Source organism: Notolabrus celidotus, chromosome 8, assembly GCF_009762535.1.
Source record: "Notolabrus celidotus isolate fNotCel1 chromosome 8, fNotCel1.pri, whole genome shotgun sequence".
NCBI classification, from domain to species: Eukaryota; Metazoa; Chordata; class Actinopteri; order Labriformes; family Labridae; genus Notolabrus; species Notolabrus celidotus.
The window spans coordinates 38,189,231-38,212,473 of NC_048279.1; the positions used below are offsets into that span (position 1 = coordinate 38,189,231).

A 23,243-nucleotide genomic window follows, 5' to 3' on the forward strand; every position below is an offset into this window, starting at 1 on the left:
AATATGACGTTACACTGAAGCTTTTTACCTGGAGCACAAGGGACAGGTATCAACGTCTCTGCAGGGTGAACTCAAAGGTACAGAAAAACCTGAAGAGGGATTAAGGGGGGTAATCTGGTGGTGGTCTGGGTTCATTCGTCTCCTCCAAACTCTGTTTCCTCACCTGAAGCTCTTTACATGCATCAGGTGTAGTTCCACACAGAGCCACTAGGTGTCAATGAAGCTCCACTAGTCAGATCTACAGCAGCAGTTAAGCCTTTATAAGAAAACAAAGTATTCACAAAATCAAATTACAAATTACTGACAAATAATGCCGAGTAATGTATGTGGGGCGCTTAGACCGCTAGGCCACCAGCGCCCCAACAAGTTGGCTTTTTAAATAATATTCATGTATAATTAAAAATAAAGAAAATACAGAAAAATGCTATTTTATTATTATTTTTATTAATATTTTTTGTATTTATTTATTTATTTTATTATCATTATTTCATTATTATATTATTATTTTTTGTTCTATTTTCTTTTTGTTGGTTTTTGTATAACTTATATATAATTTGTCAACTTGTGGTGAACAAAGAAATATTGAAAAAAATGCAATAAAAAGTTGAATGACAAAAAAATAAAGGAGAGATTAAGAGCCTGAAAAAAAAGAGAGAAAGAAAGCCAGATTAGTTTACTTTAAAAACAACCAGAGAGTACATAAAGGACAGGTTAGATATTAAAGAGGGGGCAGTTGAAAAATATTGATTAGTTAAAATAAAGTAAATACAATTAAATTAAATTAAATTAAATTAAATTAAATTAAATTAAATTAAATTAAATTAAATGGGGAAAACACATAAAGTTGTCTTTGAAAGAATATGCATGATAACAAGGCGTATATAATTAAAGATAAATAAATGAATATTTATTAATATAAAATGTTATGAATATATATGTAATGTATGAATGTATGTGCTTTGCAATAACATGTCTTTGTTCATGCCAATAAAGCTAAATTTAATTGAATTGAAAATTGAAATGACTTCCTTTGACGCTGAACTACGGGGCGGAACCTTTGTAGTGACCGTTTCCGTTTCCAGTCGGCTGTATTAGCGGTCGGACGACATCACAATCGGCTTCTGTTAGATTTCCCCTCCTGAGATAACCCTTTAGATCCTCCCGGTTTGTTCTCCTGAGGATTCTTAAAGTTCTTCACGGAGGTCAAACAGGAACGGAGACTCGGTACCGGACAGGGACTCACGTTAACGTGAATTTAACGGTTTAGAGTCCGGACCCGGACCCGGAGTGAGGGGACCGCTACATGCTAATGCTACATGCTACGTGTACAGTGAGAGGAGGAAGCTCTAGGATCACAGACCGGGTCCAGGTTCAGAGAGAACAGGGTCCAGAGATGGGTTTTAAGGCCTTATTTTACAGAGAGTCCTCCTCCGAGCTGTGGATCTGACGGGTCAGGGTCTACCTGAGGAGGATTAGTTAGCATGGAGGACTCTGTGGTCTCTGTGAACACATGATGGAGACAGATTAAAGCTGTCCTGAGTTTTCTCTTGGAGAAGTTTGAGTTTGTGTTGAAGTGATATTAAGAAGTTCAGAGGTTCAGACATGATGTACTCATCCAGGAGGAAACCTGTCCTTTACTTCAAAGAGGAGAGAAGGTGAGATGAAGATTTACTCCTCTTTAAAACATTCACAGTAACAGACACTGACTCTCTCTGTGACCCTTTAAGACATGAAACCTTTAAAGTTCCTGGTCCAGAAGAGAAGTGAGTAGAACCTGATGATTCAATCAGAGGTTTCCAAACTGTGGTCCGGGGTCGTGATCAGGTCGTTCAGGTACTTTAGGTCCTGATTGATTGAGTGGATTAAATGTGAAGAGATCAAAACTTTAGAGAAGGAAGAGGATCACTGAAAACCTTTAATGAGAGCAGGAGAGAAAAACAACCTCTGAGGTGTATTTGTGGGTTTTTTTGTTAGAACTCTGAGACACAATAGTAAAAGTAATAGTAATAGTTTGTGAAGAAAATTTAAAAAAAAAGTTATCCTCAAAATTAAACTTTTTATTTGTGTCCCTAAAATTAATTATTTTTTATTGTGTTTACTAATATATTCAGTATTCTGACTTTTTTTTCCTTTCTCAGAATGCTGACATTTTCTGTTTTTACTAAAAATAATAAGACTTTTCCCTTTCCCTTGAAAAACGAATTTAAAGTGTATTTTTTTAAATTCAATTTGGAGTTTCTTTTTCTCAGAATTTTAACTTTTATATTTTTCCCTGGAATTCAGAAATGTTATTTTTTCCATCACTTTTTTGAACATCTTTACATTAAAAATCTGACTTTTTATTTGTTTTCCTCAAAATTCTACTTTTTTAATTTTTCCTCAAAATTCAGACTTTTTCGCTTTTTAACTTAGAATTTGGTTCCTCCTTTTTTTTTCTTTTTTTTTTACATACAATTCTAACCTTTTATTCTTTCCCTCAAAATTCTGACTTTTAATTTATTTTCCTTTTAATTCTTTTTTTTTTAAATTTAGTTTCCTCAAAATTCTGACTTTTTCTGTTTTTTCCTCAAAATTCTGAATTTAATCTCAGAATTAAAATTAAAAAAAATCATTTTAAGACTGCATATACATTTTGTTTAATTTTGGAGATTTAATATTTTATTTTCTCAAAATTTTGATTTTTTTTTTTAAAATTCTCAGAATTCTAACTTTCTCCTTTTTTCCATCAAACTTCAGACTTTCAGAGCGGTAAACATTTCAAACCATACACACACTTCACTAGTCATTTAAAAAAGCTCAAACATGATCTGAAGATTCTTCTGTATCAGAATCATAGAGGAATCAAAATGACCTTCTTATCTTTCAGTATCAATAACCAACATTTTAAATCTCTGTCGACTTCCTGTTTTCACAGTTTGGAAACGTCTGAGTGTGACTGCCTGTTTTTCAGTTCCTTCATTTCTGGCTGTTTGTTGCAGAAGAAGGTAGCTGTTTTTCCAGCGCAGGAACTTTACCCCTGAACTACGTGCGTTTCGAGCAGAGGAACCAGGGTCTAAATTCAGCTCAGGGGTAGATAATCTGCCCCCTGAAAAGCCCCTGCTAGGGGGGAATTCCTTTCAAAGGTCCTGGGACTTTCTGTTGAACGTGTCAGTGTTTGTGGAGTTTACACAGTTATTGAAACACAGAGGGAGTTCCTGAGAATAAAAACTAGTTTAGTTTTTATTAAGATTTCAAAATATTTGATATAATCTTTTCCTCCATACGTCACTGGCCTGATTTACACAATCTACCCGGGACTTTAGTCTGCGGTCGAAACGCAGACAACAATGGGGGACCAGGAACCTTTTAGTTCAGGGGAAAGTAGTTCTGGGGGCTAAAAGACCCCGGAACTCTTGGTCCAAATGCACCTTATGATTCTAGAATTCTCTTTAAAGAAATCTACAAACATAAAAGTAAAATCACAAAGACAAGAACGAATTCAAACACAAGTGTGTTTCGCTTGCTTCCCTTCCTGAATGCACAGATGTGAGTGTGTGTGTGTGTGTGTGTGTGTGTGTGTGTGTGTGTGTGTGTGTGTGTGTGTGTGTGTGTGTGTGTGTGTGTGTGTGTCATTAATACCTGATGAATGTCACTTTAACACACTAACACTGTCAGCGGTGATGAGGGTGATACAATTTGAATTTTTCCCTCTTCAGGTCGAGTCAGGACTTTTTTTAACAGAATCAGCTGTTCAAGTTTATTTTTGTTTGAATAAAAAAAAATCAATATTATTATGAAATTTTTATTATTCCAAAAAAGTATTTTTTTATTTTAAAATCAGTGAAATAAATGCATGACATAAAAATAAAAAATCTATAAAAAAATACAAATATTTGCAGAAACAAAAAAAAGGACATGAAAAAATCTTCACTTGTGTTTCCCTGGGTTTAAGTGATCCCTTCTGTTGTTGTTTATTTAATATTTGATCCTCATGTTTGAATCCTCTCCTCCTCTCCTCTCCTCTCCTCCTCTCCTCCTCTCCTCTCCTCTCCTCTCCTCTCCTCTCCTCTCCTCCTCTCCTCCTCTCCTCCTCTCCTCCTCTCCTCTCTCCTCCTCTCCTCCTCTCCTCTCCTCTCCTCTCCTCTCCTCTCCTCTCCTCTCCTCTCCTCTCCTCTCCTCCTCTCCTGTGTCCTCCTCTCCTCCTCTCCTCTCCTCCTCTCCTCCTCTCCTGTCTCCTCCTCTCCTCCTCTCCTCCTCTCCTGTCTCCTCCTCTCCTCCTCTCCTCTCCTCTCCTCCTCTCCTGTCTCCTCCTCTCCTCCTCTCCTCCTCTCCTCCTCTCCTCCTCTCCTGTGTACTCCTCTCCTCTCCTCTCCTCTCCTCTCCTCTCCTCTCCTCTCCTCCTCTCCTCCTCTCCTGTGTCCTCCTCTCCTCTCCTCTCCTCCTCTCCTGTGTCCTCAGGTTCCTGTCCGGTAGATGTACGGTCTACAAGTTGTTCGGCCTCTGCATGGTCCTGCTGCTCGTCTCTCTGCTCTGGCTGCAGCTCAGCTGTTCTGGCGACATGTCCTCCCCCGTGCACGAGGACCGCCGCCCCTCCTCCCAGCACCAGCTGCAGGCTCCGCCCTGCCCGGCTGACGGCCTGGCGTCCGCCACGGACGACCCCTCCTGGGGTCCTCACAAACTGGCGCTCATCGTGCCCTTCAGAGAGCGCTTCGAGGAGCTGCTGGTGTTTGTTCCCTTCATGCACACGTTCCTCAACAAGAAGAAGATCCGACACAAGATCATCATCATCAACCAGGTGGATCACTACAGGTGAGGAGACGGGGAATGAACCGGACCCCCCCCCCATGGCCTTGAGGTCTTCTTGTACCTTTGAGTTCCTCCCACAGAGACGTTGATACCTGTCCTTTGTGATTCCAGGTTTAACCGGGCGTCTCTGATCAACGTGGGTCACCTGGAGAGCGGGAACGACACAGACTACCTGGCGATGCACGACGTGGACTTGCTGCCTCTGAACGAAGCTCTGGACTACGGTTTCCCCGAGGACGGCCCGTTCCACGTGGCCTCCCCTGAGCTGCACCCGCTGTACCACTACAAGACCTACGTGGGCGGGATCCTGCTGCTCACCAAGAGACATTACTACATGGTACGGAGCTGCAGCACACAGACTCTGTTCATAACACGGTGGTGTAATGACTCAAAGTGTCCACCAGGTGGAGCCGTTTCACAGCAGTGTTCAGTCTGTGATGGAGACAGGATCACACACGGTTAACTCTTCATGTGTTTGTGTTTTCAGTGTAACGGCATGTCCAACAGGTTCTGGGGTTGGGGCCGAGAGGACGACGAGTTCTACAGACGACTGAGGAAAGCTGAGTTACAGGTAAACACCTCGGGACATCATGACACCTGAGGGTGGTCTGCCTTAGTTCCTCATGGGTATCCACAGCTCGGTTGTTTCTCTCTCTGCAGCTCTTCAGACCGAGCGGGATCACGACGGGGTATAAAACCTTCCTCCACATCCACGACCCGGCCTGGAGGAAGAGAGACCAGAAGAGAGTGGCGTCTCAGAAACAGGTAGAAACATAGTCTGGTTTTTAAATGTGCAGAAAGTCACCTTTGACTTAAAGGTAGAGGCTTTAGAGGTTTCATCAACATCCTTTAGTCCTACTCCGTCTGAATCTGAGTTCACATTCAGACTCATAAAAACATCTCTTAAAACTTCCCCACGCACAGACAACCTGTTGTCAAAACTGCACACAGCACTGACGCCAACATGACGTCTGTAATCCTTGAAATACATCTTTTAAAAAAGTGTGATGGTCCAGAACAAAGAGACCTAAAAGTGGGCGGAGTTATTCACAAAATGGGGCGGAGTTATGGTGCAGGTTTTAAGATATCACTTATCTGAAATATGGAGTCCCAGAGTGTGATGTCTAAAGATGGAGAGACCAAAAAGAGTGTCTGAAACATCAATCTTCTCCTATGTTCTATTATAAACAAAGACCCAACATCAAGACCAGATCAGATCCAGTCCCATCTTCCAGACAGGACTCAGTCTGATCTCATCTTAATCCACCATGAGCAGAGCACTTTGCAGCATTTAGCAAGTTACAGTGGCAAGGACAAACTTCCTTTAACAGGCAGAAACCTCCAGCAGGACCAGACTCATGTTAGACACACATCTGCTGAGACCGTGTTGGAGAGAGGGATAGAGGGAGATGAAGAGAGAGAGAGATGATAGTGGGGAGACGGATAGTAGTAGATGTAGCAGCTGGAGTCTGGCACGTCCACAGCAGCAGAGATCCAGAGGAACCTACGAGACAAGGGAGCTCAGGGACTCCAGAAAGGTCTAAGAAAAGAGAGAAGAGAGGGAGACCAGAAGAAAGAAAAAGAGGAGGATAAATGGTGAAGGAGAGGAAGGGATAAGAAAAGGAGACATAAAGGATGAGGAAACATAGAAAGAACAAAGAGAGAAAGAAAGAAGGAAGAACAGAAAGTAAGAAGGATTGAATGAAAGGAAAAAGGAAAGAAAGAAGAAAAGAAAGAAAGAAAGAAAGAAAGAAAGAATAACAGACCCCAAAAAAGGAATCTACAGCAGAGATCCAGAGGAACCTACGAGACAAGGGAGCTCAGGGACTCCAGAAAGGTCTATGGTTAGTAACTTTAATGGGACAGGAAGAGTTAAAGTGAGAGACAGGCAGAGAGAGGAGAGAGAGGGAAAGACAGGATCCCAGTGTGTCAGTCTAAGCCTATAGCAGCATAACTAAGACCTGGTCCAAGCCTGATCCAGCTCTAACTATAACAGGAATGTCTAGTTCCAGGAACTTCTCTTCAAGGAACGAAATGGTTCCTGTGGTGCCCTGTTGTCTGTGTTTCTACCACAGCCTGAAGTCTGGTGAGGATTATGCAAATCAGGCATGTAGAGAGCTAGTCCAGGTCTTTATCTAACTTGAGTATTAAAGAAGTTGTCACATTAGCTACCTCATGTTACAGGAAGTATTTGCTCTTATGCAATCTCCCTCTTGTGCCTCTATCTGTCCGTGTCTCTGAAACCGTCCTCATCATGTGGGTACATAAAGAGGGGGCTGTCTTCATCTTCAACCCATAAAGTATGAACCCCGTTATAACCACATGCCGTCCCCTCCCTGGTGTCGTCCTCCCTGTAGGAGCAGTTTAAAGTGGATCCTGAAGGGGGGCTGACTAACCTCCGTTACCAGGTGGAGTCCCGACAGGAGCTGACCATCAGCGGGGCTCCCTGCACCGTCATCAACACCAAACTGGAGTGTGACCAGAACAAGACGCCCTGGTGTCTGCTGTCGTAGGGGGAACCAAACATGTCGGAACACCGGTGTCTGCTGTCGTAGGGGGAACCAAACGTGTCGGTACACTGCTACTCCTGCAGGATTTAATGCTTTAAACTCTGGAGCTGGTCCTGCTTCTAGATTTTGCCAAAAGCGGCTGCAGCGTCTGATCTCAGATCTGCAGCTGTCGGAGGAAATGATGGTACAAACAGACGTATTTAACACTGAGTCACTCCTGCACTGGACACAAACAGACAATAACCGTGTGCTGAAACATCCCTGTAGGATCAGACTTATTAAAACCTCCTGATGGATCTGACGGATCAGCATCCGGACCTTTACAACGTGTCTGTTTAGAAGTTATCAGACGGAGATGGACGGTCACACCAAACTGAAACTGAGGATCCTGGCCGAGCTGTTTTAACTGGTCATATTTTAGTTCTGGTACCTGCTAGCATGATGTGAATGCTAACTTTTTATTTTGTTACTCTGGGATCGTGCAAACAGAGCAGGAAGCCTGACGAGACATCAACCAAACAAGCAGCTCACACCCAAACATCACAGATTATTATTATTATTCATGACGAGGGAAAGAGGTCAAGAGATTTTCAAAAGTCTGCTCACTAACATCTGGAGTCTGTGGTTTCTGTCAGAACAGGGATCATGAGAACGCCTGGTTTATACTTCTTGAGTTGACTCTACGCCGTGGTGGCCGACGCGTTCATGAGCGCTACGTCGTGACAAATTGGAGATGATGCGTGAGACCATTAATGATACAGCAATTATTACAAGAGGAGAGGAGCAGAGGAGATGGAATTTACGTTTCATTTATGGTCGATTGACGGTAAATATTTGTCAACTTATGGCTGTTATTTGTTTACAGTTGATATTTGACAGTTTACGGTCGATGTACTTTGATTAACGGTCTATATTTGCAGATGAATGGTCAATATTTGTCAATTAACGGTCGACTTACGGTCAGTTAACGGTGGATGTACGGTCGATTAACGGTCGGTCCATATTTGTCAATTTACAGTGGATGTACGGTTGATTTCAATCGATTGACGGTCTATATTTGTAGATAAACAGACAATATTTGCTTTTAACGGTCGACTTACGGTCAGTTAACGGTGGATGTACGGTCGATTAACAGTCGGTCCATATTTGTCAATTTAAAGTGGATGTACGGTTGATTTCAATCGAATTACGTGCAACATTTGTAGATAAACAGGCAATATTTGCTGATGAATGGTCGATATTTGTCAATTTACATTTGATTTACGATCGATATTTGTCAATAAACTGGTCGAATTACCGTCAATTTACGGTTGATGGATGGTCAGTTTACGGTCGGTCGATGTTTGTGGATTAACGGTCTATGATTGTTGATGTACGGTCAATTAACAGTGGATGTTAGTTGATTTACTGTCGATGCATGTTCCATTTAAGGTCATATTACTGTGATTCCAGAAATGTTGTAAATGACGGCCATACAAAGCTGCCTAGTGGACCAATCACAGAGCTTGCTGTCTCCGTCATTTCAGGGCCAGAGTTACATTTAAGGGAGGTGACCGCAGGCTGTGAGCATGGACTCATGCATTGGAACAGGTCTATGTAGATCTACAGCATCGATTTGACGCAGAAGTATAAACCAGGCTTAACTTTGACTTCTATTGAGGAACTAGTGGCGAGGAGTATCGTCACACACACCTTGAAAACACACCTTTGTGTTTCTGAACCTCACTAAGAAAAACTGAGCCAGCCGTGCTGAACTTCACTGAACTGTAACTTCATCTCATACAATAACACAACCGAACGAGACAGCGGTCAACAAGCACCTCCTTAAAAATATTACTTTTTAATGTTTCTATAACACGAACTTCTCTGTCTGAGAAGAACCAAAGTATCCTGCACATGCTACACGTGTAGTGAACAGGTGGGAGTCGTGCCTCATCACCTCCTGTTCACGATACATCATCAGTCTTATTTAACGATCTGATGAACTCCTCGTTCTTTAAAGGCCAGTAAAAATAATTCTTGTTGAAGCTTTAAACCTTTGCAGAGTCATTTCTCGTTAATTTAAAATTCCAATGTGTCTTAGCGAACGTCTGAAATAAATTCACTCTCCTTTTATTGAAACGTAAACTTTAACCTGCTGATTATTTCTCTCTGTTAATGATGATGTCATCCCAAAGATCCACCAATAATCTCAGACCCGGAGAAGAACCAGGTGGTTACGTATTTATTTGATGTAAGAGTTTTTATTTTTGAGAACTCGTATTTAATGTTAAAAAACGATCTGCTCTGTAGGTTGAATTCGTAAGTTTTATCATAAAACTGAAAACCAATGAAACGGTTTCTTTTTAACGATCTTTTTTTAAGGCGTAAAAATACGTACGTCACTTTGAGATGAGGAGTCACGAACTTGAGTTTAAATCATTTTTAAAATCGGCTTTAAAAGTGAACACGCAAGTTTGAAAATGTTTTTACTAATTAACCTTTTTTGATTATCCTGGCCGACATTTAGCATTTTACCGATTAACTTTATCAGCGTTTTATTTTACCGATCACCGATTAGATTTAAAAAGTGAAGTAAAATGTGCGCTACCTCTAACACCATCTGATTGGCTAAGGGTCACATGACTGTGTGGCGTCACTGAACTTTAATTGTAACTGTTATCTCCTGGATACGACGTGAAAAGATGTCATTTTCAAAATTCTTAATTTTTGACGGGTTTTTCAATTTTTACGTTAAACGCTCATTGGCTGTAAATATCGATTATCAGTCCCTGGGCCCAGAAAAAAACGATATTGCTTGACCCCTAATATTTGGAAATAAAAATGTCCACTAATGAGAAAATACATAAAATTGAGAAGATAAAGACGACACGCTTAAACGCTTAAAACTAATATGGAAAGGGAAAAGTTGAATAAAAAAGTCGGAGGTGTGATCGTGAAAAGACGAAGGCCTGTATTTGAAAGTCGTTGAAACGTCTCTTTAAATGAGTCCCATCTAAAGGATCTGTCTTTGGGTTCTCACCGAGGTGACTGCTGTGACTGTCTTCTTCTTCTCTGCTGCTGTCATGTGCTTGTCAGCCTCCAGGGGGCAGCGCTGAGTTAGACGCTCCACCAGCGATGGTTTTAGAGGGTTTGTTTTTCAGAGAAAACGGTACCATGTATTTGTACAATATTCAGTATTTATATAAACATGAAGCTATGAAAACATTTGGAGTGTTTTTTTTATAACTTGTGTGTGAAAGTGTGTGTGTGTGTGTATACATTTTGGCAGTATGTGTTTGTGATAAATTCGTGTTTTCAATGAATTGGGGGTGGGAACGAGCGTGGAAAAGCGGTCACAGAAATCAAGCATTTTTTTTTAATAGCTAAAACAATGAAGTAGGCCTAATGGACTCACTAATGCATTAAAAATGACATTTACATAGTATGATAAAAGTCCTGAAGGGGGCTAACATGCAGAATATGTATTTTTTTTGGGAGGTGATATCTGGTTGAACTTTGCATTTATAGTTAATATACCACACCTTTTATTAGACCTTTATTTTACTAGGTAAAAATGTTTGAGTTCAGTTCTCATTTACAAACATGACCTGACCAAGAGGCGCCAACAGGAACACACACACACACACACGCACACACGCACACACGCACACACACACACACACACACACACACACAGACATGTAATCATAAATAGAACAAAAGTGGACAAGTAACAAGCAATGTGGGCAAGGTGTAATAAAGCATGTGTGTATAAAAGTATGCATGTCTGAAGTGATCAGCAGGAGAACAGTCAACTAAAATCTGTTGAAGTTTTAGCTTGAAGGTTGTGAGTGGAGTCTAAGTTGAGAGTTTGAGGGTGTTCTGTAAGTTGTTCCTGTCATTGGCTTTCTGCATAACCAAAGGAATTAAAAACAGTAGAAGTACCGGGGATTATGAACTTGATGTAGTTCCTGGACCTAGTGTGATCTGAGGCTCGGGTGACGTGAAGAAGAGAGGACAGGTAGGGAGGTGTCATGCCCAGGATTGACTTGTATAGGAAATAAAGCCAGTGGTGAAGGCGCCGGGTATGAAGGGAGGACGACTTCACCAATTTACTTCACCTGTGTAAACTTTTTCTTCTGTTAGGTCTTAAAAAAGTCTTAAATTTGATTTCAAAAATTGTGTAGGAACCCTTAAAGGTGACATATCACGCTTTTTTCATCAACATATATTGGTCTAAGAGGTCCCCAAAACATGTCTTTAAAGTTTATTGCTCAAAAAAACACTTTGAAATCAGATTCTGGTCTGCCTGAAAAACCCTCTTCTTCAGTCCTCCTCAGAACAGGCTGTTTTCTCTCTGACCACGCCCCCTCAGGAAGTGGGTGTGGCCTCGGCCGTCCGGCACGTTGATCTAATGTTTACATGTTGGCTGAATATACACGGCTGCTCACAGACCCGCGTTACTTCAACCCCCTGAATCTGATCCAGAATCTGATCCTGACGGAGAGGCGCCTGCAGTAGGACCTTTCTGAACCATTGGTCACAGATTTAGTGTTTCTTATTGTTTTATTTGTCAGCATGTCGACGTGTGTCTTGGTACACAGCTACCAACATGTAGCTATGTGGCTATGTGGCTATGCTAACTAGCGCTAGCACTTTTTTCCATGATAAATAAAAATCATCCACTAGATCTTCAAATCTGCAGACGTGGGGAGTCAAAGCGACCTTTGTGTTTATTAAGACAGCCTACAACTAGCATGCCTCCCTCCTAAGCTCCTTGTTAGCACACACGTGTGCAGGGAATGAAAAACGGAGGAGGGGTTGAGTTGTATTTTATACAGTCTATGGGCTGAACAAGCTCCGAGCTCTGACTTCCTGTTACAGACCGGATGGCGTTGTGACGTATGAAAAACACTGAAAACTGAAACGGCTGGTTTCAGCACACATTTACAGAAAGGTGGAGAAATCAGAACAGGGGCAGAATGGAGTCTTTGACTTTTCAGGGGGTGTGTAGACAGGGACACAGATTTCAGGGAGAGAACCATTAAGAAGTCAATTTTGCATGATATGTCACCTTTAAAACCCTCCTGTTATGTTCGTTTCTCTGGAACAATTTGACCCGGGAATATTCAATTATCCAAAAGAGTCAGAACCCCAAAAAATCCCAATACACTTTTTTTTAAATCTAATTTATATCTCCATTACTAACCATTTAAATCCAGATTTAGTGCATTGGTGTTCTTTAATTCTCACAGATCATGGTTCAATGAGGATAACTCACTCATTTTACATTAAAATTCATGTTAAAACTTTATTAATGTACATTGGAAAGCCCTTAATATAAACACAACAGTTTTACATGACATACATTTTTGTTTATTTTACTTAAAGAAATATAACTTTATGAAGTGATGTTGATAAATGAACACGACTCCTCTTCTGTCACATGCTGCCCAGATTTTGATGCTGCATTTAGCTGATTTGGAGGCATATATTAACCTAAAATAGACTTTAAAAACAGGAGGGTTAAAATGTAAAGACGATTAAATTGATTAAATACTAAAATGATGTTTACAGGTAAATATTAGTCCCTCAGATATCCGGTTGGTACCAGTAAGTGGACGTTTTTAGGAACACTTCTGTCCTCATTCAGCGCTCCTGTTCCTCTGAGCTCTAGAGTTAACATTTTCAGGATTATGATTCAGTCATTAATTATCATTAAATCTCCACAGCTGATAGAAAGTGATGCAAACACTTCAATCTTAAAGTTCAGCTCTTAACAGTCCAAAGTTTCCATTCTCTACTCCAACAATAGTTCATAAACTCTTCACACAGAGTCCTATAGAGCGCCTGGAGGTGAGATCACACCTTTAAATCTCAGGACTTATTATGGTCTGTTTGTGTCTTTACAGTGTAACTCTGTGTAACCTCTCTGCCTGTCACTTCCTCTTCTCTCCTCATTTTCGTGTTCCGTGGGTTTCTGGTGCGACTTTTAGCGTGTCGACAGGAGGGAGGAATGCAGGTGAATGAAGGTAAATGAAGGTGTGCAGCTACCTGAGCCACGGATCAGAGGTTAGCGGAGCCATTAGCGGGTTCAAACAGCAGGCGTTTACAGCCGCTTAGCCTGTCATCCTGCTCCTCCTAATGAGCTGCTGTGGATCTGCTAATGAAAGCTCTCAGCTAATGGGAGCTCTCTGCGCTCATTAGACGCTGACACGAAACACTGAGAGGAAACACAGAGTTTATATTTCATCCACGGACCGGGTTCCAAAACTAGTAACATGTCTGTTTATCAATGAATCACACGATCAGAGAGACCTTTGAGCGAGGACGACCTGTTCACACCGAGCGTTACCGTACTGATGTTTTTATCACACTCTGTTTTTAATTTTAGGATCGTCTCTTTGAATGGGTGTGAATGTGGTTTAGTGTTTCTGCAGCCAGCCTCTAGTGGACACTCTAGGAACTGCAGCTTTTAACACTTCAGCACTGGCTTAATTTCTCAAGACGAGAGGTTGCTGCTTGTTGTTCTATCACTGTGAAGCCCAAACAAGAGCCCCGCCCTCTCCATGTTAACAGATGGGACATGGGTCAAAGTGTAAAATCAAACACAGGTCTAATAAATGTTTATCGTTAGTTCTTATCGCGCTGATTTATGTCACAGTGTTCATGTTTCTGATTAGTTAACTTTGAATTAATTATTGATGACATAAAAAGAGGGATAAAGCATTGAAATCAAGAATTCATTCTTTAATTCTAGAATTCTGACTTTGATATTGGAACTCCACTTTTCATCTCAGAATTCGTACTTTGATTCTGGAATTCTAACTTTGATACTAGAATTCAGCTTTTGATTCTAGAACTCTGCCTTTGATTCTAGAACTCTGACTGATTCTAGAACTCTGCCTTTGATTCTAGAACTCTGACTGATTCTAGAACTCTGCCTTTGATTCTAGAACTCTGACTGATTCTAGAACTCGGCCTTTGATTCTAGAACTCTGACTGATTCTAGAACTCTGCCTTTGATTCTAGAACTCTGCCTTTGATTCTAGAACTCTGCCTTTGATTCTAGAACTCTCCCTTTGATTCTAGAACTCTGACTGATTCTAGAACTCTGACTGATTCTAGAACTCTGCCTTTGATTCTAGAACTCTGACTGATTCTAGAACTCAGCCTTTGATTCTAGAACTCTGACTGATTCTAGAACTCTGCCTTTGATTCTAGAACTCTGACTGATTCTAGAACTCGGCCTTTGATTCTAGAACTCTGACTGATTCTAGAACTCGGCCTTTGATTCTAGAACTCTGCCTTTGATTCTAGAATTCTAACTTTGATTCTAGAACTATAACTTTGATTCTAGAACTCTGCCTTTGATTCTAGAACTCTGCCTTTGATTCTAGAACTCTGCCTTTGATTCTAGAACTCTAACTTTGATTCTAGAACTCTGACTTTGATTCTAGAACTATAACTCTGATTCTAGAACTCTGCCTTTGATTCTAGAACTCTGCCTTTGATTCTAGAACTCTGACTTTGATTCTAGAACTATAACTCTGATTCTAGAACTCTGCCTTTGATTCTAGAACTCTGACTTTGATTCGAGAACTATAACTCTGATTCCAGAACTCTGCCTTTAATCTCAGAGGCAGAATTCTGAGACAAAGGGGGTCGGACTTACGGAACAGATCAGTGGCCCTGACCCTCTTCTGTTATCAGCGCCATGATTGACAGCTCTGTGGACCAATGAGGATCCTGCAGCGCTGCGTGCTCCAGATTATCCGAGTAGAGGAGGAACGGTGAGAGGAAACAAACACTAACACAAGAGTCATTGAACGCACCATAATCGTGAAAGTTCGCCTCAAACCCACACAAGAACCCGGACCCACCTGAGGACTGGACCCAGGATGCCTTAGCAACAAGGGAAATGGAGGATTGTTTAGAGGAAGGGGTGTGACGCAGCCCTGCAGCTCCACCAGCACAATGGAGGTGGTCTTTTGGCTCCACGTCTCACTATGGGTGGAAATGAAGGCCTGCTGTCTGTTCTACATCCAGTCACTGGTCCAGCCCACTATGAGGCATGATTTAATACATGATCTACATCTCTACACGCAGTCAGGAGAGGGCGGTTCAACAGAGTTTATAATGATGCTGTGCAATAAGGATACAGACGTGTTTCAGTGTCAGTCAGGCAGATCCTTTCAGGGGTCAAGATCAGAAGTGATCTCTGGAGATCCACAATAGTACTAAGCATGATCGGTTGTGCTCAGAGGTCACGTCTCTCAGTGTCCGTGTGCAGTTTGAACACATGTTGAGGGAAATTATTTAGACATCAGCACTTTCCTCTGTCTGTGAACCGGCTCTGATCTACAGTTGTGGATTTTTGTGTACGAGCCAAAGACGGAGACAAAGAGAGGAAGGGGTGAATCCACACACACGCACACACACACGCACGCACACACGCACACATACACAAACACACACACAAAGCTGTTTCCCCCAGGGTGCAATTTTCACCTTTTCTTGGAGGTGACTGCGACAGAAAGAAAACACCTCTCTGCTGCCACAAATAGACTCCAGCTTCACTCCTGAGCTGCAGCTTTGTGCTAATTTTTAATTCCCAGCTCAGTGATTATAAATCTTTACCTCTGCAGTCATATAAGATAATGTTAACGGTATAGTAATAACTGAAAGGGAGTCCGGCTGTGCGGCTCACACGTATTTACAGACGCACAGGGCTCGGGAGCAGATGTGGTGCCAACACTTAATTTTCAGCCTTTGTTAATGAATGTGGGGGATTATGCTTCTATTATGCAGCAATTAGCGAAAAATAAAAGATAAACTGGAGAATGAGAGCGAGTAATCATATTCACCACACGGCTAATAAAACACACAGAGGGACCAGAGGGAGAGAAAACACCAGGAAATGTCTCATCTGGTGATTCAAGCTGGAGGACAGAGAAATTAACACAAACTGAAACAAGCTCATCTCGAGGAAATTACCTGATTTATTAAATACAAACTCCAGTTTCACTAACGAACATTTTACATTCTGAAATATTAAAAAATACACTTTATTTTTAAAATTATTTAGTCAAAGAAAAAATTTTATTTCAAGATAGTGGCTTTTAATTTGATTTTTAGCCCATGCAGTGACCTCCACTACAGTCATGTCTGTTTTTAATGCAGTGACTTCCACTACAGAGTCATGTCTGTGTTTAATGCAGTGACTTCCACTACAGAGTCATGTCTGTGTTTAATGCAGTGACTTCCACTACAGTCATGTCTGTTTTTAATGCAGTGACTTCCACTACAGAGTCATGTCTGTGTTTAATGCAGTGACTTCCACTACAGAGTCATGTCTGTGTTTAATGCAGTGACTTCCACTACAGTCATGTCTGTGTTTAATGCAGTGACTTCCACTACAGAGTCATGTCTGTGTTTAATGCAGTGACTTCCACTACAGAGTCATGTCTGTTTATAATGCAGTGACTTCCACTACAGAGTCATGTCTGTTATTAATGCAGTGACTTCCACTACAGAGTCATGTCTGTGTTTAATGCAGTGACTTCCACTACAGAGTCATGTCTGTTTTTAATGCAGTGACTTCCACTACAGAGTCATGTCTGTGTTTAATGCAGTGACTTCCACTACAGAGTCATGTCTGTTTTTAATGCAGTGACTTCCACTACAGAGTCATGTCTGTTTTTAATGCAGTGACTTCCACTACAGAGTCATGTCTGTGTTTAATGCAGTGACTTCCACTACAGAGTCATGTCTGTTATTAATGCAGTGACTTCCACTACAGAGTCATGTCTGTGTTTAATGCAGTGACTTCCACTACAGAGTCATGTCTGTTTATAATGCAGTGACTTCCACTACAGAGTCATGTCTGTTTATAATGCAGTGACTTCCACTACAGAGTCATGTCTGTTTATAATGCAGTGACTTCCACTACAGAGTCATGTCTGTTTATAATGCAGTGACTTCCACTACAGAGTCATGTCTGTGTTTAATGCAGTGACTTCCACTACAGAGTCATGTCTGTTTATAATGCAGTGACTTCCACTACAGAGTCATGTCTGTTTATAATGCAGTGACTTCCACTACATAGTCATGTCTGTGTTTAATGCAGTGACTTCCACTACAGAGTCATGTCTGTTTCTAATGCAGTGACCTCCACTACAGAGTCATGTCTGCTTTTAATGCAGTGACCTCCACTACAGAGTCATGTCTGTTTATAATGCAGTGACTTCTACTACAGAGTCATGTCCTGTTTTTAATGCAGTGACTTCCACTACAGAGTCATGTCTGTTATTAATGCAGTGATTTCCACTACAGAGTCATGTCTGTTATTAATGCAGTGATTTCCACTACAGAGTCATGTCTGTGTTTAATGCTGTGGCTTCCACTACAGAGTCATGTCTGTTTTTAATGCAGTGACTTCCACTACAGAGTCGTGTCTGTTTTAATGCAGTGACTTCCACTACAGAGGCATGTCTGTTTTAATGCAGTGACTTCCACTACAGAGTCATGTCTGTTTTTAATGCAGTGACTTCCACTACAGAGTCATGTCTGTGTTTAATGCAGTGACTTCCACTACAGAGTCATGTCTGTTTTTAATGCAGTGACTTCCACTAAAGAGTCATGTCTGTTTATAATGCAGTGACTTCCACTACAGAGTCATGTCTGTGTTTAATGCAGTGACTTCCACTACAGAGTCATGTCTGTTTTTAATGCAGTGACTTCCACTACAGAGTCATGTCTGTTTATAATGCAGTGACTTCCACTACAGAGTCATGTCTGTGTTTAATGCAGTGACTTCCACTACAGAGTCATGTGATCACTGCAGAGTGAACAATGAATAATCTCTGTTTCAGTTTTGGAGGAAATCTAAAGCTCATTTTTATAATCGTCTTTTTATGGATGTGAGTCTTGTTCAGTGTTTTGTTGTGTTGCATTGTGGTATTAGTGTGTGTCTGTGTGTGTGTGTGTGTGTGTGTGTGTGTGTGTGTGTGGTTGTGGTTGTCAGTGTGTGTGTGTGCGTGTGTGTGTGTGTATGTGTGTGTGTGTGTGTGTGTCGGCATCAGTCCACCTACAGATGGTCGGACTCTCACTCGTCTGTCACACTCTGATTGGCTGCTTCACTGCTGCTGCTGGACGCGTCTGAACCAAACCTGACAGACATTTTACAGGACCACACACACACACACACACACACAAACACACACACACACACACACACACACACACACACACACACACACACACAGGGACTATATGGTCCGTATATATAGGAGGGACAGTATGGCGATAATAAATAACAGACAGGATTCAGTTTGTTGATTTCACTATAAACACTCAGAGGCTTAAAAACCTGTCAGAGAAAAATCAAAGATATTATTTAAATCAAGAATTTAAACTTTAAGACTTTGACTCAGGTAACAAAATGATCAAATTAAAACTTTATCATGCATGTCTGTAAATAAAATACAGAGAGTAAAGCACATATTTAAAATCTGGCAGATGTCACATTAATGTGCTGCGTTGTATTTCCTGGTTTAATATTATACCTCTAATAATAAACTGTAATAAAAATATCAGTTCTTTAAAACAGGAGCTGTTAAGGTGATACACTCCATCTATCACACACTGATCACACGCAGAGGCTGTGTCTGACCACCAGAGGGCGCTGTGCTGTTTGTAATGAGAGCTCGTCCACATGTTGACGGAGTCCTCTCAGCAGACAGATGTTAAAGCAGATCATCAGGTTAAAGAGAGAGTTTGTTCTTCTTTTATTCTCTCCTTTATTTATCATTTAAAGACAAACAGAGACGACAGGTTCAGAATCACAGCGAGGAGAACAACCGGAGGTGAATCTGTTTTTAGAGATCAGACCACTTCAGGAACATTTTCAATGAAGAAAACTTTCATAAATTAAATTACTCTCTTTCCTTTTTTATGTCTTTCTTTGTTTTCTGTTTCAGACTCTCTCTCTTTTTCTATCATTCATTTCTTTTATTGTCTCTTTCTTCTGTCAGTCACACCTTCTTTCTTTTTTTACCCTTCTGTCTCTTTTTTTAATTTGTAATTTTTTTCTTCTTTTTATCATTCTGTCTTTCTTTTATCTTTCTGTCACTCTTTTAATCTTTTTCTCTTTTTTTCGTTTTATCATTCCTTCTTCCTTTTTTCTGTCCCTTTCTTATTTAGGTCAGTCCTTCTTTCTTTTATCTTTCTGTCTTTTTCTTTGTCGCTCTTTCTTTCTGTCTCTTTTTCTTCTTTCTGTCTCTTTTTCTTCTTTTTATCATTCCTTCTTTCTTCTTTCGGTCAGTCCCTCTTTCTTTTAAGTCTGTCTTTTTTCTTTTTGTCATTCCTTCTTTCTTTTTCTTTGTAAATCTTTCTTTTTATGCTATTCTTTATTTATCTTGTGGTCATACTCTGTTTCTTTTTTCTTTCTGTCTTTTTCTTTCTTTCATTCCTTCTTTCTTCCTTTTTGTTCTTTCTGTCTTTCTCTCTTTTTTGTCTTTCTTTATGTATTTCTTCCTTTTTCTTTCTGTCTTTTTCTTCCTTTCATACCTTCTTTCCTTTTTTCTGTCTTTTTCTTTGTCGCTCTTTCTTTCTGTCTCTTTTTCTTCTTTTTATCATTCCTTCTTTCTTCTTTCGGTCGTTCCCTCTTTCTTTTAAGTCTGTCTTTTTTCTTTTTGTCATTCCTTCTTTCTTTTTCTTTGTAAATCTTTCTTTTTATGCTATTCTTTATTTATCTTGTGGTCATACTCTGTTTCTTTTTTCTTTGTCTTTTTCTGTCACTAATTCTTTTTTGTATTTCTGTCTTTTTCTTTCTTTCATTCCTTCTTTCTTCCTTTTTGTTCTTTCTGTCTTTCTCTCTTTTTTGTCTTTCTTTATGTATTTCTTCCTTTTTCTTTCCGTCATTCTCAATTTATTGTGTCTTTATTTTTGTTTTTCTTTCTCCTTCCTTTCTTTTTTCATTCCTTCTTTCTTTTTCCTTTGTCTTTTTCTTTGTAAATCTTTCTTTTTATGCTATTCTTTATTTATCTTGTGGTCATACTCTGTTTCTTTTTTCTTTCTGTCTTTTTCTTTCTTTCATTCCTTCTTTCTTCCTTTTTGTTCTTTCTGTCTTTCTCTCTTTTTTGTCTTTCTTTATGTATTTCCTCCTTTCATACCTTCTTTCCTTTTTTCTGTCTTTTTCTTTCCGTCACTCTTAATTTATTGTGTCTTTATTTTTGTGTTTTTCTTTCTCCTTCCTTTCTTTTTTCATTCTTCCATGACATTAAAAAAACGATCACCTGTTACAGATTATTTTCCTGTCTGATAATTTCAAACTGCAGAATCAAGAAAACTTGAGCAACTTACAAAAAAATGTCCTCCTTTAATTTTTTACAGCGATTATTTCTGTGAAATGTTAAATAATTGTTGGTTATTGTTTTGCATTTAAACGTTTTACATGCAAACTCTAGAAAAAAGGTAAATAAGACTTAAGAAAGTTTTCCAGGAGAGGTGAGGACTTCCATGTTTATTCAACAGACAAAGAAATATTAAAAACAAGATAATAATTCAGCAGAATTCACAAAACAATACAATCTTCAAAAACACAAAGAAATCTGCAGAAAACGATCTCTGTTCAAAATAAGACAGGAGACAAATGCATGAGAAACATAAAGAGACATTAAGAAATATTCGTGCATGAACGTAATAAAATGTTAAATTTGATGTGAAATTGTTTTAAAGCATTAGTCTGTAGATTTCCTGAATACATCAGAGTCTGAGCGTGCAGCGCTGCAGTAAAGATGTGTTTAATGATGGTGTGTATCCGAGTGTTCCTTCATTAAAGACGGTTATTTGTGTGTTTTAAAACAAGAACAGAGTGTAATCTCTGAAGGTGTTTATTGTCATGGAAACCCTGTCTCCCCTCTTTCCCTCCCCCTCCCCCCACCTCTCTCTCTCTCTCTCTCTCTCTCTCTCTCTCTCTCTCTCTCTCTCTCTCATATAAATCCCGTCTCTGGCCGGCGGCGGCCCGGCGCTGAGTTATGACATTTTTGGCATAGCTGTGCTGCAGGTGAAAACACGTCGCTGTGAAATGCAGTTTAGCTAATGGTGCACCTCCTGCAGCAATTTGTCCTCCACAACAACACATAAATTACCGTTTAGGAGATGACTGTAGGCCGCCGGCGCTCCAACGCTGACTGACAGTTTGGGCGAGTGAGGCGGGGGGGCTCTCAATCTGAGGTCTGGAGAGTCCCCCGGCGTCCTCCAGGGGATTCAAGGGAGTCCCCGCTTAAAATCTCAACTTTGATTTACAAGAATTTCCCCAATTACAGACCGAAGGAGTCTTTAAACTTCACTCACAAATCTGTCTGCAGCTGTCTGATGTGTCTGTTAGTTTATGGGCAGAAAGTTTCCCCCCTCAGAAATAAACTGATCAGACCCACCGTTTAAAGACTCGCTATTAAAATCAGGCAGCTTCAGCAGCACCAGACGGGAGCTCTGCAGAGCCAGGAGCAGGAACGTTTAATGATGCAATACAAGACGTGACCACCAGGGGCAGAGAGAGGCATTCAGAGGGCCACAATCAGACGAGCATGTAGTCTAACGAAGAGTTAATACGGTGAAAAGGTTCAGAGATCAAGTTAGAAAACATCAGGCAAGCGTTTACATCTGAAGTTAAGGCGGTGACCTCTAGTGGCCGTGGAACGTATTACCAGTGAGAAGACAGAAGTGTGATTTAATGTGTTAGAGGTGGAGTTTAACGAAATCCTCACGCCAGAGTTTGGTGTCCAAGTCCTGTTAGAAAGGTATTTATCTAAATCAACGAGCATTCGTCTCGTTAAGTAACATTGGCCACGGTTACATGATGTTTTTAATTCAGAATTAAAGTATTCTCCTTCGTGTTTACACGGAAATAGTAATTCTGAATTGAGGTTTACATGAAAACCTGTTTAATGGTCTTTATTCCTCTTAAGGTCTGGGGGTTAGGAAGGGTTCTGATTGGACAGGGGCGGGCGTGATGTATTTACATCTACCTGAAGAAAACAGAGTCCAGTTCCTGCTTCTTTTATTTTGGGTTCCAACATGGAAGACCACACAATAAGGACAACTTTCACTTTGATTCTGATTCTAGTTTTGAATAATCAGCTGGACACAAACATACTGCTTCACTTTCATCAGCTGAGGAGGAGAAGAGAGAGAGAGGACCGGAGAAGGGAGGAGGAAGACCGGACTTTGGAGAATCAAAGCCAACGGTTAGTGACACGGCTGCTCTACCTCAGCCCACTGACACATCCCTCTCTTGAGGCCAGACAGCAGTGGATGAAAGTGAAGCAAGGACTATTAAATAAATAGTCTTGGCTCGAGTCCAACGCTTGCTTCGGGCGGCCATCTTGGAATATGTGCGTCATGGCGACAGGACAAGGGAACGAGCATGCTCAGAATGACCTGAATTAATTTAAAGCAGAATGAACGTATACATGATGGAGGAATTATTCAACTCAGATTTATAATCAGAATAAAGCAGACACTTACTTCAGATTGAAGTTTAATTCAGAATGATCATTTTCATTCTGAATTATTTACAAGGTCATTTTAATCTTTTTAAAGAGGATTTAATTTTTATTCTGACTTAAAGAGGAATTAAAAGTCTCAGTGAGATGAAGTGGAGACATTAATGCACGCTGATGAACAGAGAATAGTCCGTAGCTCAGACTGAAGGCCTTTGCACCTGACTCAGTTTTGTTTTCGTACGAAGTAGCGTACATTTGAAAAGAACTAGGCTCTCATGTTGACAGTTATGTTTGCACACTGACTCTGAAACTTTCATCCACCGATTCATGTAGACGATGCTGAGAGCGCGGTCTACCTGAGAAAATATGGAAACCCACTGACCACACTTTCTCCGATGGCACAGTTTGGATTAAGTGTGTGTGTTTTTAACGTGTGGTTCTTATATCAACCTGGACC

General features: G+C 40.5%; 1 protein-coding gene across 1 annotated transcript; it reads left to right on the forward strand.

Annotated features, from left to right (window-relative positions):
* Positions 1–1,074: 1,074 nt before the first annotated feature.
* Positions 1,075–8,367, forward strand: b4galt7 (xylosylprotein beta 1,4-galactosyltransferase, polypeptide 7 (galactosyltransferase I)). Its single transcript, XM_034690569.1, has 6 exons — positions 1,075–1,655; positions 4,438–4,788; positions 4,897–5,122; positions 5,273–5,356; positions 5,446–5,550; positions 7,143–8,367. The coding sequence occupies exons 1-6, from the start codon at positions 1,603–1,605 to the stop codon at positions 7,296–7,298; spliced, it is 975 nt and encodes a 324-aa protein (XP_034546460.1). The 5' UTR covers positions 1,075–1,602; the 3' UTR covers positions 7,299–8,367.
* Positions 8,368–23,243: the final 14,876 nt, after the last annotated feature.